This window comes from Saccopteryx bilineata, chromosome X, assembly GCF_036850765.1.
Source record: "Saccopteryx bilineata isolate mSacBil1 chromosome X, mSacBil1_pri_phased_curated, whole genome shotgun sequence".
NCBI lineage: Eukaryota > Metazoa > Chordata > Mammalia > Chiroptera > Emballonuridae > Saccopteryx > Saccopteryx bilineata.
Genome location: NC_089502.1, coordinates 109,152,111 through 109,164,535, shown reverse-complemented (window position 1 = coordinate 109,164,535; position 12,425 = coordinate 109,152,111). Strand labels below are relative to the sequence as shown.

Sequence of the window (12,425 nt, the reverse complement as noted above, 5' to 3'; positions counted from 1 at the left end):
CCCTTTGGGCAGGGAGCCAGTTCAGCAGAGGCCACAGGAGAGTCTCGGGTGGTAGGCACAGAAAGAGCTGGAGCTGGGGGAAGAGGTGTACTTGCAAAAGGACCTTGCACATCCAGACCGAAGAGGCGCCCCTATCATGGCCCTCGGGAATAGGAAGGTTGTGCTGCTGTGCAGAAGGCCTGCAGCCCACCTGCCTCTGGAGCTAGGGTACAGTGGGCAGATTTGTGCCAGGTCCTTCCCAGCCTGCCACCCCAGAGTTTCCTCACACATGCAGGAGCAGTGTGCCTGGGAAGGTGGCCTTGGAGCACCCAAGGGGAGGCAGTGTATGGAGTGGGCTGCCCTTTCCTCCCACGGCGGCCCTGAAAGCAGCTGGCTCTCCTGTGTTCAGGGACAGCCAGACCGAATCAGGAAACACACCACCATACTGTCCTGTGAGCTGTCAGATAATGAAAGCCCAGACCTTGAGTCACTTTCACAGAGAGATTTATCGAGAATGCTAACAGCAAAGGATACAGTACTTCCCAACAAAAGGTGCAAACGCGTCACTTAGAAAGGCATGCTGAGTAGTCTTTGCTTTCACACGTATTAAAAAACTTACAAAAATAAAATAAAACTGCGTGCTGCCCATCCTTTCAAATAGTAAAAGAACCTTATGAAAAAAATCACTTGATTTTACAACAAAAGACACAAACGGACATTTTTATGTAAATTTATAAGGCAAACTCTTTATATAATAAATAGGTTACAGGGATTCAGTGGGGGGTGTTTTTGAAACGTATACAGGTACATTCAGACAGGTTTACTGAAATGGTACAAATTTCCTTAATAAATTGCCTTTTGTTTTTAAATATATCAGTGCTTTCAGTCATTTGGCTATACACAAAGAACCTTTTTTTGAACACTACAAAAAAGCAATCAATATTTTTTTGTTTTTAAAACGACCTACTTATTTCCTAAAGTAATTGTCCCAAAACACAAAACTGAAGGTGAATGCAATAGAGGGCTTTTCGAGACATCTCCTGCCAAGTCTGTCCTGGGCGACTCCCTGCATCCTATGCTTACCTCTCCCACCCTCAGCGGGGCTCCCCTCTGCACAGGGTGACTGGCCTGTGTCACTGCAACTCGGGAGGGGCAGCCACCCTGCCTGGTTCCTCTAGCTACTAAACCCCATGTACGGATGGTCACTACAATCAGCACTGTCCTCACCTTTCAGAGGGAAGGGCTGCCAGGAGCTAAGGGAGCACACATCTGTCCCTGTTCTATGAACCCAAAACAATGGTGGGGGTAACGGCTGAGGAGGATCTGGTTTTATGACAGAAAGGGAAGGGGGTTTCTCACATCCAAATTTTTCTGGGAATCGAATGACAGCAAAGGGAGTGCACCTTCCCACCCTACCATCATCCTATCGCCTGGGATGGTGGGAACTGAGGTCACCTTAGTGTCATGCACTGCAATAATGGGTGGGATGTGATGGAAGCATCCTAAACGGTAATGCCCACTGCCTGGCCTGTCTAGAAAGAGTGGTCAGGTGAAAAGTGACCAATCTTCCTTGTCGACATATACCTGACCTGTGGCCACAGTGATCTCCAGGGAGATGCCCGCTTTTTATCTGAGCTACTCAGTGCAGGCCTGCTCTAGGTGGGCCCTTCTTACAGCCTTGGCTCCCCTTGCAGGAACATAAACCTCATCTGTCCTTAAAAGTGACAATGATGCTAATAATCTTGGGAGGGAGGGGAGGCCAAAAGAATTCACTGGGTGGAACAAGACCTGGTTTTGCTCTGACTTTGAAAATGACAACACATCAGCTATTCAGTCTCTTGGCTTAGGTTTAACCTCTTGGGTGGCTACTGGCTGATCTGAGCAGGGGTCATCTCTTCGGGTTTTCCCCTCCTGGGGAAACAGGACAGCCCCTTTCATCTCGGTCACTATCCCCTCCCTCCGAATTCTTTTGTTTGTAAAGAAAAGGGGTATAGAAGCATTTGTCTCTGGAACAATTACTTTAAACATGGTTACAATACAAACTTCAGTTCAAACACAGAAGAGATTTACTTAGCAAAGTTCCTTTCACCCACCAATTACACAAATATAAGCCTCAACACCACAGTTAAGAGGACCAGTAGAGAGAACCTCATGTTTGGAACACAAAAGGGGAAATAAAAACCAAACCAAACCCAAACAGAAAACCCCCAGAAAAACAAGGGGAGGGGGAGAGGGAAAGGGGGAGAGCTAACACAGCACACATTACAGTGTCCGGGTACACAGGAGCCCAGCGCGAGGAAAAGGCTCGGCACACATTGAGTAACAGTCCTGGTGATATTTGGTCATATATTCATCAACTACTGATTCTGGAGCGGCTGTTATTGATTGAAGCAGTGACAAATCAAACAGAAAAGGAGGCCTTGGTAGCAAAGGAAGGAGCAGGCTTCAAGTTCTGCAAGCCTTTTGCACTCCACTGTCCAGCTGCCCAGAAACACTGAACTGGGAGGGCCCTGCTCCAGCCCGGCAGGGTGAGAGGTCACGGTGAGGCTAACTCGGGTGCTGATTTCACATTTCCGTCAGAAAGCATGCACGAGGACACATGCGGACACCCACCTGTTAGTGGCCAAGCATCAGCGGCAGCGGCCTCCTCGGCCCCATCCCTGGCTGGCTGGGCAAGGATGTCGTGACCCACTGCTAATACTGAATGCAGGCTGGAGTGATCCCCAGACCAGGTCCTCCGAGGGGCCTGCGGGTAGCCCAGTTACCCAAAGGGCCTATGAGTGTTTCTCTTTTGGGTTCAGGCCTCAGAAGTACTGACGCAGGAAGGGAAGCTTTTGGCCCTGGTGATTATAATGCTCTCGGCTTTGGAAGAACAAGTTTCTGGATTTTTTTTTTTTTTTGGTGTTTTTAATTACTTAAAAAAACGATCAAAAAGAATTGTTACAGCTAAACTCTCTAGCAGATATTGCTCATTAAGAATTACAAAAGCAAATGCAATTACTCGCAGGATGTGGGAGAAGAGAAAGGGACATTTCTGGAGTCTTCGCTACCTCCTAGAGGGGACTGGACTCTCATATGTGGTTTCTGGGGTCCCTGGCATTCTACCTGGTGCAGCTCACGTGTTCAAAGACACAACAGGCCTCCCATCTTCCCTTCAGCCCCTGGACTCGGCAAAGTGGGAGCCCTACTGGTGGGGAGGCCTGCTGAGCTGACTCTCCACACACGTCACTCTGGCCGGGTCACTGGAAGGGGTGGGGAATCAGGCGGTGCCAACTACATTCCGGACTTCAGCAGGGCAAGGGAGCGCTCGCACACCCACCCGCCGAGGTGAACTGTCCTGCACCAGCGTCCTGGGCCCTCTCTCACGAGCACTGGAGGAGCAGTGCAAAACCCGGCTGCTGCCTGGAGCCTCCTTAGCTTGGCACAGGAAAGCCCTTGAAAGAAGCGAGGAAAGACCACGGGTCTGCCTGGACAGAAGTGACCAGCAGACGGATTTGTTTTTTTTTTTGTTTGTTTTTGTTTTTATTTTCCCTTGTCCTATGCTACGGTTATCAGAAATATTGTAATTAAGCAACAGGTATAGTTTTAACAGGTTTGTGTGTGTGTGTGTGTGTGTGTGTGGCGCGCCACAAGCAAAATGAGTTTATAATTGTGCAATATACAGATATATATATAAAAATTCAACTGCTTTGTGTGTCTAGTTGGTGCATTAAATAAAAGGGACAGAAAAACTAAAAAAACCAAGAGCCTAGGACAGAGAAGACCAAGTAGGCCTATGCATATCGTCTATAAGATACTGCATATAATCAGGGTCACCAGGAGAAACAGCTGTCACTTGACACACAAACACTGCGGGGAGAGAGACTACCAGTAGGCAGGAGCTAAACCTCTTGGCCTTTTCATTTTCTTTCGCTGCTGAGCAGGACCTGAGAAAAGGTAAGATAGAGGGGAGAGCTAGAGGAGTAAACACAATTTCCAAGTTTCCCAAATGCTCTGAAATTCAAAAGCCAGATTTCCCCTGTGAGGGTCTCAGCTCTGCCGGGGATGGGGGCACCTACCCTCACAGCCACCCTCCCTCTGCCCCAGGGGTCCTCGGAGTGAGGGGTGAGTGGGGCACGCACCACAGTGAGCGAGTGCTCAGGCCTCTGTCTTCAGAAGGGAGTGCCAATTCACCGGGCCCTGGACCCCAAGGAGAGCAGAGCAGGGGAATGTCCTCAGGTGACAGACTGTGCCATACGCAGAGGCCAAGGGGGGCACATTACTCTCTCCTTCCTAGTTACCTGGGCCTTAGTTATAATTCATTTTTCTTGACAAATCAAGAGCTTTGGGCAGGCCCTGTGGAGATGAGAACGGAGCAAGAAACCTGTGGTGCTGGGAATGAGGATGACGCAGGCCTTCAGGAGCCCCTGGTGACCACTGTTTCCCAGACCAAGGGCTGGGCTCCTGCAGCTTTGGGACCAGGGGGCTGCAGCCAAGTTCTCAGGGACTGCTACCAAAGGAGAGATGGGCTCTCCAGTGACAGGATGGCCCTGACCTCAGATCCAGCAGCTTCAGGCTGGAATCCCCTTCGCTACACATCAGGCCAAGCTTCAAGTCTTTTTAGATTAGAATTTTTGCAAAAGCTTGCTCTAATTCATTTAAAATGTAATTTTTTTGCCAAATATTTTCTAGGCTTTCCTTCTGAATTGCTGAGAGCAGGTTTAAGTGTTCATTTTTTCCCCCTTTAATATGTAACTTCAGACCCTGGGGGAGGCAGTATCCTAGCGATTTTTAACAATTAGGCCTTTTCTAAAGATTGATCTAAAAGAGAAAGACAAAAATGGAGACTCAACAAACCCTCCAAAGTGAACAGGCTCACTGACCAAGAGCAAAGATGGACCCTTGCAGGAAGCAGAGGAAGAGTAGGAATCCAACAGAGCAGTGGCGTAGGAGCAGGGGCTGGCCCACAGGCTGCCACCGCCGCCGCTGCGCACGCCCTCCCGCCAGTGGCTAGCACTAGGGGGACTGGCTAGGCAAACACCCATAGAGTTCTAGACACAGCTTGCTTCTCGAGGTCTGGGCCATTGGTCCTAGACTCCATGTGTGCAACTTGTTAGGAAGCAATTCAGGGTTACCACCACCACCTAGAATGGATGCACAAAGGGGTCCAAGAAACAGTACCTGTGATTTCCCCTGACCCCATCAGTCCAGACAGCCCAGAGGGAATGTTCCACAAGATCCACTCAGTTCCCTGGTGACTTCGGTTTGTAACATTTGCTCCCTCCTGGGCTTGAGCTAGTTACTTAAAAGTTAGTTAAGAGTTAGTTACTTAAAATCCGGAGGGCCTGTCACCTAAGGAAACTCCTTTCCCACCAAACATGGAAGTTTATATCTGGCCACTGTACTTTCATGATGGCTGTTACAGCAATGACAAACTAAGCAGAGGAGCAGACAACTTGGGGCTGTTGCAGGTCTCCCTGCCACTCTTCTTGACTTCTAGCCTGGAATGATGCCAATGAATAGACTGTGCCCATACCTGCATAGGGGTCTCAGTAAAAGCCAGGAGCTGGCTGTGGCCAGCATCCTCAGGCCACCACAATTTCCAGGGAGCTGAGTGGTTAGGGTCCTTGGCTAGTTTGGCACTAATGGACTGGGGACGTGGCATTTCTAGGTGTCTCCTATGCCAACAGAAGAAAATTGTACTAGAGCCTGGTTGCGGCCCAGTTCCCCAGTTCATTGAAGTGTCAAAGCTGGCAGTTCCACTGGTAAGGGCAAGCCTACCAATAGCAGAACAAGTAGGGCAGGGCAGGGCTGGGCCGAGCACTGAGAGAGGAGCTGGAGGACATACAGAGTTCAGTCAAGAAAGGAGGTAGTAACTAACAATTAGAATGAAGGTTGGCGAGACGGAACGTGACTCTGTGACCTAGACCCATGGGGATCTGAAAGCTGTCGCTCAGCTCCTGTATTCTTCACAGTCCCTTAAAGATGCTCCCAGTCTTCACGGTGTTCAAGTACACACAAAATCAAGGTCACATCCCAAACAGGGCTGGACATAGCTGGTGAGAATTCCAGGGCTTAGGATTTCCCTCTACCCTCCCATTAACCTGACTTCAGGAACATGGGTGGCATGGGAGCTGCAGGGACCCTGCCCACCAGGGTGACAAACCACCAAGGTGGCCTGCTTAATAGTGACTCATTCATGATGCCTTTATTTGGGGAAGAGGAGGGAATGTGGAAGAAAGGTAGGAAAAAGAGAAAACCCTAAGGAGCCTCAGGCACTGCCTGCAGCTTTGGAACTCTAAGGGAAGAAGCTGGGGAGACAGGGGGCTGTAGGTTAGGCTGGACAGAAAGACAACACCCCTTACAGCGCTGTGTTCTTGACCACCAATGCCCAGTCAGCCCTTGAATAAACTTGGGGTGAAAGGGGTGCCTCATGGGCTCTGCACTCCTCTTCCCAGGACCAGATGGTGCTGAGCTGACGGGGAGGCCAGCCAGCTCCTGACGTTGCTCCCAGGAGCCACAGTTCACGGGACTAGGTATAATGCATAAAAACCCAACCAACCAAAATGGACAGTATCTATCTCCATGACAGACTGACTGAGTGCCTTGCTCACATTGATAAGTATCTCTTGGGGGTGCCAGGAATGAAAGGCCACTGTGGAGTCAGGAGCCTTTTGTCTCTGAAGGAAGAGGGGTCCCTAAGGACTCCTCCCCTCCTCTGACCTCCCTTCTCTTTCTGAGGAGGAGTCAGAAGTGAAGCCTAGAGGGTTGACAGCAGAGTGGCGTTGGTTTTAGGACTTGCTTTTGCAGCATAGGAAATGGATACAAAAATGCTAGAAAGGCCAGCTATGACTCTACAAGCAGAATGGGGAAAACTCCCTTGCTTCTAACCATTCTGGAAGAGACAGACACGTTTTTTTCTTAAGCTACTGATCAGAACTGTCAACTATGGATCCTGATCACTAAGGACTGGCAAGGAAGTGCTAGATGGTTTCTAGGATGTTTCACTCCTTCATGGTTATACCGCAGTAAGGAAGCCGGGGACAATAACTGAAATACACAAGACAACACGCACTTGACAGTTTATGGCAGCAGCTCACATGGGACGTGCTTGTGGGTGTTTCTGGAAGCATAAGACTGCTGTCTCAGTTGCTACTTTGATAAGGTACTTCTCAGTTGGACAGATTTAGATATAAGAGACATCTCTGTAAACACAGAAAAGGATATACCAATATGATGAAGATATGCAGCTAGATAAGGACTTCCTGAAAGAGGTTGAAAGGATGGGATCCCACAGCAAACCCAAGCCTCTAAGCCCCTACGCTGGAACTCTGCGCAGACACGGAAAGGTGGCTACACTGGCCCTACCCAGGCTCCAGCAAGCAAAAGCCAAATGTTGTCCATTACAAAAGAACTGGTGGATAAGGAAGGAGCCTGGATGGGTAGAGAACGGTGGCTCTAGGCACTGATCCCAGCTCAGGTCTGGGGGCACCTGCATTTGTTCCACCTGTGCTGTCGCATTGCATTGCACTAGCCAGGTCTGGCAGAGATCAAGGTCAGGGATGGGCCTCTCGATGACTGTGGCAGACCAGGGAGGCCTCTGTTCTGCCCTCAGCTCCTAAGTCCAAATTTGGCCCAATTTCTCCCACCCAGTTCTCTTTAGTGGAAGATTGAGGAGGCTCAGTGTCTGGCTTCTGATGTAGGAGAGTGAGACCTCGCTGTTCTCTTGCCCTTCAGAGGTTGAGGTGCTAGGGTCAGGTGGACTTAGCAGAGCCTAGGCTTCTTCAGCGCTCAGAACGGGGTGAGGCTGGGCTGCAGTTGGTGGCAGGAAGGCCAAGGGTGGAGTGAGTTCTGGGGGAATGAGCTAACCAGAATCAGTTTGGAGTACAATTGGGCACTGTGGCTGCTTGGAACAGAGGGATGAATGAGGAAGAAGGAAGGAAGGAAAGAAATGAAAGGATGGATGAAATGACAGAAGGCATAAATGGAAGGAGAGGAGAGAAACTAATCAGGAAGTCCTTATAAAATTGCAGCAAACACTTAGAGTTTCGGAGCTTCGTGGGAACCCTATGTGCTGAGCCCACTTTAAAACAAGCGCAGGTATCTACAGATCCAGGCAGTTCTAAACATCACTGCATCCGGTGGCTTGAGGGACAAAGGTGTCACCAATTCAAGCCAGTTTGCTCTCAGAGCATGTTTGTTTTGAAGTGGGAACATGAAGACTCAATAGTGCAAATAGTTCTAAGCTGTCCCTAAGGAGTAGAATTGGAAAGTTTTGGAAGAACATTCTCTCCTCCTTCCCCGTGGCCCCTGCCCTACCGAGCCTCTAACTGCCAGTCCCAGACTGCTCTGAGTGACTAGGAGTCCCTCCTGCCCTGCTGCGCTCTGCTGGTCCAGAGCCAGGCGAGCCTGCCTGCACCTTGTCCTGCTGCCTCCGTGGCCTCTCTCTAGTGCCATCCACTGGAGGCCGGCCCTGGGCCGTCCTTTCCTCTGGCTCAGGCCAGGCTACACCCAGCAGCTCAAAGGATGACTCCCTCTGAGCCACGCCAGGACCGGAGTGAACAGGTACTACTTCCCCATCCTATGAAATGTCCTTGTCGGTTTTGGATTGGGGCTAGAGTGAGGCCAGATTTGTGTCACCACGGGTATGATCACACGGGCTGTAGCCACTGGCCATCTCCGTCTTCTTCTCTAAAGATTCCAACTGTCTCTACTACCTCACACCTCCTTGTCCCAGCGTGGGTGGGAGTGGGGGAGGTGGGGAAGCTGGGGGCAGGGTGGGGGGAGAGGAGAGCTGAGACTGGGGCAGCAATGGCACCGAAAATGGGAGTGTCCTCTCAAGTGCTGTCTATAACGACCACGTGGGGGGAGGTCTGGGTGGGAGGGGAGGTGCAGGCGTACCCTAAGAAACCTGGTCAACAGCTTGTCTGGTCAGTAGTATCTGCAGCAAGCCTTGTTGAAGGAGCCTAGTTTAGAAAAGTGCAAAGCTACTTCTGGCCCTGGTTAGGTCTTCAACCTGACTGTGCTTGTCGGTAAGAAAAACATCCCCAATGCTCCAACTACTCCCACCCTGAAGCCACGAAACTCTAAGTTTACTGAAAGAAAAAAAAATATTTTTTATTTCAGTTAATCGGGAAGCTTTGTCAGAGCCCTACCCATAAGGAGAAGAGACAACAGCTGCCTTTATTCTTGTTGGTTTGCTTTGCAATCCGCTCTGTGTAAAGTCAGCTAACTCTCTCGGTCACGGGCGTCCGGCTGTCCACAGGCTCCTCTCTGTTTGGCCTTGGCATGGAGGATGAAACAATGTCTTTGCGCTCTCCCTCCCCTCGGTGTTTGTACTTTTCTGCGGCCGTGGTGGCGGTCGCGACCGTGGGCTGAGTCTTAGCTGGCTCCTTGGGGCAGCCGTCACTCTCCAGTGAGCCTCCTCTCGGTATCTTCTCCTCTTTGCAGATGCTGCTGCTCAAGTCCTGGGGCTCAGGGGGGCTGGCGGGGTCCTCAGAGCTCTGGGGCTCAGGTGGGGGTGGAGGCGGAGGCGGGAGCAGCGGTGCAGGCGCCTTCAGGGGCTCTGAGTGGTGGTGATGGTGGTGATGCTCCTTCTTAGGGGGCGACGAGGCACTGCTGCTGCGCCCCTTAGGGCTGCTCTCCTTGCTTTTCCGCCCAGGGCTCTTGCAGGTCTTCAGTCCCTTCCCACTCTTCTCACCAAGGGTGGACACCAGCAGAGGCTTCACCACCTCCTTCACCTCGATGCTGACTGTCTCCCGGGTCTTACGCTTCTTGATGGGGAGCACGGTCTCCTGCACAGACCGGATGGATGACTCCTTCACGGCTTTCTTCTTGGCCTCCGCAGCAGCCGCCGCCACCACACTGCCTGGCTTTCGGCCCCGTTTCTTGGGAATGGCCTGGGGGTCAGCCTCGGCTTTTCGCTTCCTGCCAGGGCGTTTGATAACCATGACCTGGGCTGAAGTGGTGGCCCCAGCCCCTTCGGCCTTGCTCCCTGGTGAAGCTTGAAAAGGCATCTTGACGAGCAGCTTCCCAGGACTTTTCTCCAGGACCCTTTTCACCTGCACACCCTCTGATGCTGCTGCCTTGGGTCTCGCGGTGCCGCTCCCTTTGGGGCGTCCCCGACCTCTGCCAGTTCCTGGAGCTTTGGGAGATTTGGGCTTCTTAGGTGGTTTCTGCTCTCGCCGGGAGGGGCTCCCTCTCCCAGTTACCGTGAAGTCAAAATCATTAGGGTCCAGGGAGGTGTCGCCTACCTTTTCGAAGTATGCAATCAACTCCACTTTAGATCGAAAGGCTTTTCCCTGGGGACTGTGGGAACAAATGGAGAGACACAAAAAATGATTAGAAGCTTCCACAGCTAGGTTGGAGATGGGGCAGAGCAGAAGGTGTTAATAAACTTTGACAGAAGATGTTCTGCAGCTGGTATCTCTGACGATATTACTGAACCAGAGTCACATTTAAGAAAAGCCAAAATGAGCTAAAACTTGAAGGGTATGGCCACAGTTATGCATGAAGCAACTGAGTTGTCACAGTGGTGGGCAACCTAGGTGGCCTGCTCCTATACCAGAATATCTTGGTGCTAGCTGCTCCACAGCTGTCACCTGGATGCCCTCAAGGACCTGCCTGACATTGGAGGTCCCCTCTGGTCCTCAAAGGGGTCTGACCTGGGGATACTGTCTAGCCATCAGGCTGGGGCCCATTCTGCTGGGTGGCGCCTGGGCCTGATCTGACAGTAAAGCATGCTATTTCACATCTATGAAAAACAGTTTCCTCATATGTCAATAGGATAATACTTTGCTCACCCTCTTAGACTTGTTGGGACCAAATGAAGTTGTAAATGTCCTTTGAAAACTGCCAACCTTTGGCCCTGGCTGGCTGGCTCAGTGGATAGAGTGTTGGCCCAGTGTTTGGATGTCCCAGGTTCGATTCCCGGTCAGGGCGCATAGGAGAAGCAACATTTGCTTCTCTCCCCTTCCTTCTCCCCCTCCTCTCCTGCAGCCAGTGGCTCAACTGGTTTGAGTGTTGGCTCTGGGCACTGAGGACAGCTCAGTTGGTCTGAGTATCGGCCTTAGGTGCTAAAAATAGCTCAGTTGATTTGAGCATCGGCCTCAGACAGGCGTTGCTGGGTGGATCCTGATTAGGGCACATGCAGAAGAAGAGGAGAAATGTCTATTTCCCTCCTCTCATTTAAAAAAAACCAAATAAGTAAAAAAAAAAAAGCACTGCCTAGAACATAGCAAGTGGTCAATAAATATTAATGACTGTTATTACAATGTCCAAAAAAAAAAGAAAGAAAAAGAAAACTGCTGACCTTTTTGAGATTGTCTAAGGCAGTGGTCCCCAAACTATGGCCCGCGGGCCGAATGCGGCCCCCTGAGGCCATTTATCCGGCCCCCAGTGCACTTCCGGAAGGGGCACCTTTTTCATTGGTGGTCAGTGAGAGGAGCATAGTTCCTATTGAAATACTGGTCAGTTTGTTAATTTAAATTTACTTGTTCTAGGCCCTGGCCGGTTGGCTCAGCGGTAAAGCGTCGGCCTGGTGTGCGGGGGACCCGGGTTCGATTCCCGGCCAGGGCACATAGGAGAAGCGCCCATTTGCTTCTCCATCCTCCCCCTCCTTCCTCTGTCTCTCTCTTCCCCTCCCGCAGCCAAGGCTCCATTGGAGCAAAGATGGCCCGGGCGCTGGGGATGGCTCCTTGGCCTCTGCCCCAGGCGCTAGAGTGGCTCTGGTCGCGGCAGAGCGATGCCCCGGAGGGGCAGAGCATTGCCCCCTGGTGGGCAGAGCCTCGCCCCTGGTGGGCGTGCCGGGTGGATCCTGGTCCGGCGCATGCGGGAGTCTGTCTGACTGTCTCTCCCCGTTTCCAGCTTCAGAAAAATACAAAAAAAAAAAATAAAATAAAATAAATTTACTTGTTATTTTAAATATTGTATTTGTTCCCGTTTTGTATTTTACTTTAAAATAAGATATGTGCAGTGTGCATAGGGATTTGTTCATAGTTTTTTTTATAGTCCGGCCCTCCAACGGTCTGAGGGACAGTGAACTGGCCCCCTGTGTAAAAAGTTTGGGGACCCCTGGTCTAAGGGGCAGAGATGTACTTATTTACTCTACCTCTGAAGTTCAGGCTTAGAAGTTACTGTTTCAATAGAAAACACCCAAGCTGGACAAATGCAAAAGGAACAGTTGGAAAGGAACTGGGGCCCATCTGTGTCTGTCCCCAGAGGCCCTGTCTGAGAGCCCACCTTTCCCAGCACAATTTACAGAGTGGACTAAGCCCTATGAAATCCTGTTTCTGGTTCATGAAGCACTGTCACAGAACTCTCCCAGAAAGAACATGAGGTTAACAGGTTCAAGGAGCCCACTGGCTAGATGTTCTCCAGCTTGGGAAATGACAGGATCCCCGGGGAGTTCCACTTGCTTCCTGAGCCCAGGCCACTGCACATGGCAGGCTCTATGCCCTCAGTGCTTT

General features: G+C 50.9%; 1 protein-coding gene across 2 annotated transcripts in view; it reads right to left on the bottom strand.

The window, feature by feature from the left end:
* Window positions 1–778: 778 nt before the first annotated feature.
* Window positions 779–12,425, bottom strand: part of MECP2 (methyl-CpG binding protein 2) — a 99,079-nt gene continuing 87,432 nt past the window's right edge. The window contains exons 2-3 of one of the 2 annotated variants that reach the window (XM_066250168.1): window positions 10,212–10,266; window positions 779–10,102 (exon numbers count right to left, since the gene is read on the bottom strand). In XM_066250168.1, the coding sequence (XP_066106265.1) occupies window positions 9,183–9,974 (792 nt within the window). In that variant the 5' untranslated portion in view covers window positions 9,975–10,102; window positions 10,212–10,266 and the 3' untranslated portion in view covers window positions 779–9,182. Of the gene's footprint in view, window positions 10,267–12,425 lie in introns of both variants that reach the window. The other variant, XM_066250167.1, reaches the window with a different exon arrangement.